Here is a 7,047-nt window from a genome sequence, read left to right as displayed (position 1 = left end):
ACAGAAAAAAAAACCTGTTTATTTTCCTATAAAGGAAGTGGTAGTGTCCAGATCACAAGATTTTCCGCAGGATTTTCTCGGGAAAAAATGACAAAAAGCACGTCTCTACTTGCAGAACTATTCTCACAGCTCTGCAATCACACAAATAATTTATATATAGATGTTTCACAATTTCATGAAGCTTCAAATCAGAATAACATCACCACATGAATTTTTCTGTTTGGATTTCTTTTTCTAAATATCATTTTCCGAAAATAATATTTAAATTGTAAAGATTTAACTAGAAGTGTATAGTTTAGTTAAAATTGAATCGTTTGATTGAATCAAATTGTTCGATTAATCAGTTATTTATCAAAATTAATTCGATAATTAAAAGATTTTTAATATTTAAAATCTAAATAGAATTTTTTTAAAGAACCTAAACCAAAACAAAATATTTAAAATCTAAATAGAATTTTTTTTTAAAAGATGAATTCATTAATTTATTCAATGAATGGAACTATACAATTTAGAGAGTAAAAAATAGTAAACACTTGTCGTAGATAGTGAAGGACAAGCTCCATCAACACAACAAAGGCTTTAACATCAGCATCAATAGAATATTATGACATGTTGACAATTGACTTTGTCACAACTCAAGCACGACATATTTGGAGTGATTGCAAGCACTTAATACGATAATGAAATCAGCCCCAGATGGTCCAAAGCGGCGAGTAAAATTCAACAAAAGAATCAAGCTTATTAGACAGGATGACAATAAAATCATCCCAAAAGTCACTTGTAAAACTAAATTTACATGCATAAACAAGACTAAAAAAACATGCTATAAGAGCAGACAAAAACTTCTAAAACTGGTGATTTATTAAACAATAGAAAAACAACAAAAAAACATATAAAACTTAAGACAACATGGGTCCAAATCGACACGTGAAATCATTTATTGTTTAGAAATTACTCTCAAACCAGAAACAAATTGAGAAGTTGATGAAGAGCCACCCACTTTCCAAGAAAAACTACAGGTGGCCGGTTAAGTTTTAACGAACAATAGGCACTGTTATCTATCTATCACAACTTGTAGAGATAATAAAGATATCCACAAAATAGATTTACAAACTGAAAAGAGAGAAAACGTGTGTAGGGCATGAAAAGAAGGAAGAAAGAAATGGTTGATGGAAGAGAAAAAAGACAAGTGATAGCTAACCTAGAGGCTGACACGGCCGCTAAGCAAAACAAAAGATAAGAAGTAAAAAAGAGAAAAATTTATAGGATTTTTCATTAAAAAATCTAAATAGAATTAAAGCATAGTAAAAACAAAAGTTAGAATTAAAAAGAAGGTTACAAATTTTGGTTAATGATAATTGGAGTTAAACAGGCGTAGGAGATCAATGTACGTGGTTCTTGTTTAAATGATTGAATAGTGTAAGGGTAAAGATGAAAATGATATTGCATTTAAAAAACTCACATTAAGACAACAAAGGAGCATTATATAATTTACTATCTACTTATATATATTCAGATGGATTTGCATATGTGTCACAAATATTTATTATATAATTTACTATCTACTTATATATATTCAGATGGATTTGCATATGTGTCACAAATATTTATAATGTTTTATCAATTGAAATACTTTTTTGAATTGGGTTTTAATTGAAAATATTTTTTACATTTTCTTGTGTTTGTTTCACAGAAAATAATTTGGTCAACAGAAAATGACTTATAAGTCAAGGTAAAATAAGCATTTTTTCCTGTAAAATGACTTATCCTTTTGAAAAGCGTAAGTCATTTTCCGGAAAATAGCTCATCTATAAATAATTTTATTTTTATATAAAAATTAACTGAAATCAAGCTTAATATTATTATATTAATAATAATTTTTATTTTTATTTTTAAAAAAATTTAAAATATTATATTTTTCAATATTATTAAACATACATATTTAATTATTTATATTTAGTCTAATAAATTATTAATATAATAAATATAATTTATTATTTTAATAAATTATTTAATATTTCAAATTTATTTTAATAATAAATTTTAAAAATAATAATTTTAAATTATATTATTCACATATTATTGAAAATATTCAATATTAATATTTTAAAAAAATATTTATTACAATTATAAATATATTAATAATAAATGTTTTGTAGTATAAAGGTTAAAATATGTCATAAGTCTATGTACAGTTCACATATTTGTAATTTATTTGTACTTTTATTTTCAAGAATTTAGTCCTTTTATTTTTCAAATTTGAAAATCATGTTCAATTATTGACATCGTTAATTTTTTTTTTTGTCAATTTTGTTGATGTCATATTTTTAAATAAAAAATACTCACTTAATAGTCATGTAATTAAAAAATGACGTTGTAATAAATCTGATTTTAATAAAATATTTTTAATATATGCAAAAATAATGTAAAATATAAAGTTATATATAAAAATAAATTCAATTAAACAATGAAAAAAAATAAGAAAACCTCAAATGTATGTTTGTTTAATTTAAAACAACTTTTATGAAATATTTTAAAGAAATCTACCAAAAAACAGAAAATATTTTAAACAGATTCATTCAAACACCAGAAAATATTAATTTTTCTAGAAAGTAAATTATTTTTTAAAAATCATTTTCAATAAGCCTAAAATCAAATGAAATAAAAGATAAGAATTTTTAATTTTAATTATACTATTTAAAATATGAAATTGTATTCAAAAGATATTGAATTTTTTATTATTCGATTTACTAGTCGTGATTCTTTTTTTTTTTTTTGCATCATTTTTAAGCTATGTTTATTCGTTGACAAAAAGTACAGCTCTTAAAGTAGTAAAGTTTGCCAAAAAAGAACCCTAGTAAATTGCTGACCATATTTTCGCTTTAATTAGAAAAAGCAAAGGTTAGCCAGCTCCATTTCTTGATTCACTTAAACGTCATACTAGAGGAAGCAAACAACATTAAATCAAAACTAAAGGTTCAAAATTTGACCCATCCATAATGATTGGTCATCCCACATTTAAACTCAACTCAAATTAATCTGGAATCATTCTCGATTTGAATTATAAAACCTCAAATAATTTGGGGTGAACCTCCTTGCAAATGTTTTAATTTTATTTTTTAGTGTAGCTAAAGTATCTTTCATATTTATTTTACAGTCCGTTAAAATTAATATTATCGGGATTTAAGATTATTTTTTCTAATAATGTTATATTCAGAATTTGAATCGGTTGTTCTTAATTGAGAGTATAATGTACCATACCACTATACACAACACTTAGTGATATAATTTTACTTTTTAATCTTCTTAAGTATAAGCTTTTCAATTTAATCCTTTTTTAGTTGTGGTCAAAAGAGATATTTACATTTTTTGCACCTCCAAAAACAATTAATTATTCAATTAAATCATTTTACACTATTTTTTTTCATCTTTGGCAGCTTTTAATTTTTTAAAAAATTTTATCTCAACTCCAAAACATAATTCTTAATTTCATCCCTACTTAGAACAACCTAAACCTAAAATGACATGACCTAAAAAATTCGACTGATAAATTCAGATAATCTAAACTCAAAACAACTATATTTGAAAATTCAAACTCGCTCAAACCAATTCCTCCAAATTGGAAAAGCATAAGTAGGAACTGGATGATGAGTGACATTGTAATTGTAGGGAAATAGTCATAAGTTAAGTTTGTCCCTGTGGGATGTGGGGAACTGGTCTAATTTGTCTTTACTTATGGCATCACGAGGCAGCACACTAGCAATCAAATTTTCATCACATTTACACATCCTGTTTTGTTGAACGATGGGAATGAAAGGTAGCCATCAATCGCTAAACTCTATGAAAAAAGAAGAAGAAAATTTTGATTCCAATTTAACCAAAAATAATAATTCTTGGGTTGGTCTTAATAATGGCATTTCAATGAGTACAAATTCGACAAAAAGAATGGCCGGCTAAGACAGCTTCCTTAACCTATTCTTTACCCTCTTTTATATATACAGCCACTTTGGTTAGTAGACAAGGGAAAGTGAAGACTGAAAGAGGAGAGGAATAATTAGCAATTGCACAAATTTGCTTATGAAAGCTTTGTCAACGCCAATATTCATTATTTTAATTGGATTTTTAGAAAAGGATGGCAACTTAATGTTGTAATTGTGGTATTATAACAAACATTTGAATTAATCCATTGTGTAAGTAAACCCAAGATTTTAATAATAATGTTTTACGATAATAATATTAAATTCTGATTAAATTTAATATTGAATTTTATCCAAACCTTAAATTAAAAATAAATCTCTTTTAATGTTATTTTACCTAAAACATTATTTAAGAGATAATAGAATTTCTTAGCATACGAGTTAACATATATTTTGGTATTTTGGCTGCATGTATGTCTCATGAATAATCATTCAATATGGTCCTTCCCTAGCTATATATATAGGGTTTGCAAGTTAATCTTAACGCATTGAAAACACAAAGGGAATTTAGTGTAGATTTCCTTTTTTCCCAAGTTGAACACCCCATATCTGAAACCAGATAAAACCCCAGCTCTTCAATTTCCAACACCAGCCATACAAGTGTCAAACAAACGCAGAACGATTTCTTCCATGCATGTTGGTTCATGTTCCACAAAACCCTAATTAATTAACACCCTTTTTTAGCTTATTTAGTTGGTTACTTTTTTTTTCATAAAAAAATAAAACCCATGAAAACTGAGGTAAGAGGAAACGGTGGATCAATTTCCCTTCAAAACCCTAGTCTTTTCAACATCCCACTGGATCCCATAACCGGAGCACTCAAAGGGTGCCTTGGTAGCCTCGATGGAGCATGCATAGAGAAGCTTCTACTTCACTGCGCCAGTGCCCTCGAGAACAACGACGTGACTTTGGCTCAGCAAGTCATGTGGGTGCTCAACAACGTCGCTTCCACCGTCGGCGACACCAACCAGAGGCTCACCGCTTGGTTCTTAAGAGCCCTCATCTCTAGAGCGTCTAGGGTCTGTCCCACGAGCATGAATTTCAACGGCGGGAGCATGTTCCAGAGGAGGCTAATGACTGTTACCGAGCTAGTCGGGTACGTTGATTTAATCCCTTGGCACCGTTTTGGGTTTTGTGCATCCAACGGTGCCATTTTTAAGGCGGTTGAAGGGTACGGAAAAGTTCACATATTGGATTTTAGCATCACTCAATGTATGCAGTGGCCGACCCTAATCGACGCCTTGGCTAAGAGGCCTGAAGGCCCACCGTCGCTCCGTATCACGGTGCCCTCTTGCAGGCCACAAGTTCCCCCTTTACTCAACGTGTCGAAAGAGGAAGTGGGTCACCGTTTGGCCAATTTCGCTAAGTTTAGGGACGTGCCTTTTGAATTCCATGTCAAAGATGATGACCCTTGTTTGTCCAATGAAACGTTTTCTACTCAGTTTGAATCACTGTTGACTCAGTTGACTCGTTCCCAGCTAGACCTTAGGTATGATGAGGCTTTGGTGATAAACTGTCAAAATTGGCTACGGTATTTATCTGACGAATCAAAAGGGAATACCACCACCGTGCGAGATGCTTTCCTCGACGTGATTAAAGGCCTTAATCCTCGTATTATAGTTGTGGTCGATGAGGATTGTGATTTAAGCGCATCGAGCCTTAGTTCGAGGATCACAACATGCTTCAATTACCTTTGGATACCCTTTGATGCATTGGAGACTTTCTTGCCCAAAGATAGTCGCCAAAGGCTAGAATACGAATCCGATATCGGTCACAAGATTGAGAACATCGTGGGTTTCGAAGGGTTTCAAAGGACGGAGAGGCTAGAATCCGGTGTGAAATTGTCGCAGAGGATGAACGATGCCGGATTCGTTAGCCTCCCGTTCTGCGAAGACACCATTAACGAAGTTAAGTCCCTGCTTGATGAACATGCTAGTGGATGGGGTATGAAAAGAGAGGAAGATATGTTGGTCCTCACATGGAAAGGTCACAACTCGGTTTTCGCCACGGCATGGACCGAGTTGGAGGATTGAAAACATGTGTGGACTGCATTTGTCTTGAAGCTGCTGCATTATTAATTAAAGCTTATTTGGGGGCTACAATGTAACCGGGGGGGGGGGGATTGAGTGAGGGATTGTCAGTGGTCCAAGTTGAACCAACAGAGACAAAACAGGGTGCTGTTTCACTTATTGTCGAAAGGCTGCAAATGGGGCGTAAGACAAAGAAGGAAAAAAGAGAGCAGAATTTTGAGGATAAAAATCATGTTTTCATACCATTATTACTATCCCATCTTTATAATTTAAGAGGATTTTAGATTGCTTTTTGTATTTTGGTTCAGCATGAGATCAAACAGCAAGGAGAGAAAATGTACATATATAAAATTGTCTCTGTATGAGGCAAAAAAACCGCTCCCCTCTTTGTTTAATATAAGATCTCATTTGCTGATGCATCACAGTAGCAGCACCCAACTACCGGTTTATCTGATAATGAGGCACTATCCTATATGAGTTTTCATCCATAAATAAGACGTCACTTTTTTTTAATCTTTATATCATCGTCTATGTATATGCCTATTTTACTTTAAAAAAATATTTAATATATCCTCTGTATATTTATATACTACCATTGAGTAAATCAAAAGCTAGTGAAATTTTTTTAAATAAATACTAATTATTTTATTATATATAATAAAATATTAATTAAAATTATTTCAGTTTTTTGGTTTCAAGTTTCAAAGTTTAATCTTTAGGATTTAGAATTTATATTAGGTTTGGATAATTCGCATTTAGCGTTTAATGTTTTTGTTATACAATATCTATAAATACTAATAATCCCTCTCCAACCTTTAAATAGGAAGATAAATGTAGTTCAACGCACTTGAAATCATATCCTTTTATACTGATAATAATTGTGAACTGTATTATTGTTATTCATGTACGATGCATCAAATATTCACCTTTTTACTTATAAGGTTTTTATTTAATGCAGTGATTGCATATAACTTTATGGAGTATCAATGAATAAGTATATGACACAATCTTTAAAAATGAAATTAGAATACTTTAATTAA

At 30.5% G+C, this 7,047-nt stretch overlaps 1 protein-coding gene across 1 annotated transcript; it reads left to right on the top strand.

Annotated features, from left to right (window-relative positions):
* The first annotated feature begins 4,452 nt into the window (after positions 1-4,452).
* On the top strand, positions 4,453-6,518 carry LOC107894090 (scarecrow-like protein 32). Its single transcript, XM_016819296.2, has one exon. The coding sequence runs from the start codon at positions 4,706-4,708 to the stop codon at positions 6,008-6,010; it is 1,305 nt and encodes a 434-aa protein (XP_016674785.1). The 5' UTR covers positions 4,453-4,705; the 3' UTR covers positions 6,011-6,518.
* Positions 6,519-7,047: the final 529 nt, after the last annotated feature.

Source organism: Gossypium hirsutum, chromosome A13, assembly GCF_007990345.1.
Source record: "Gossypium hirsutum isolate 1008001.06 chromosome A13, Gossypium_hirsutum_v2.1, whole genome shotgun sequence".
NCBI lineage: Eukaryota > Viridiplantae > Streptophyta > Magnoliopsida > Malvales > Malvaceae > Gossypium > Gossypium hirsutum.
The sequence above is the reverse complement of the archived record's forward strand: the minus strand, read 5'-3'. Positions and strand labels throughout refer to the sequence as shown.

Bases quoted from the DNA above. Each gene is read 5' to 3' on its own strand.
- LOC107894090 (XM_016819296.2), top strand. From the start codon at position 4,706: ATGAAAACTGAGGTAAGAGGAAACGGTGGATCAATTTCCCTTCAAAAC.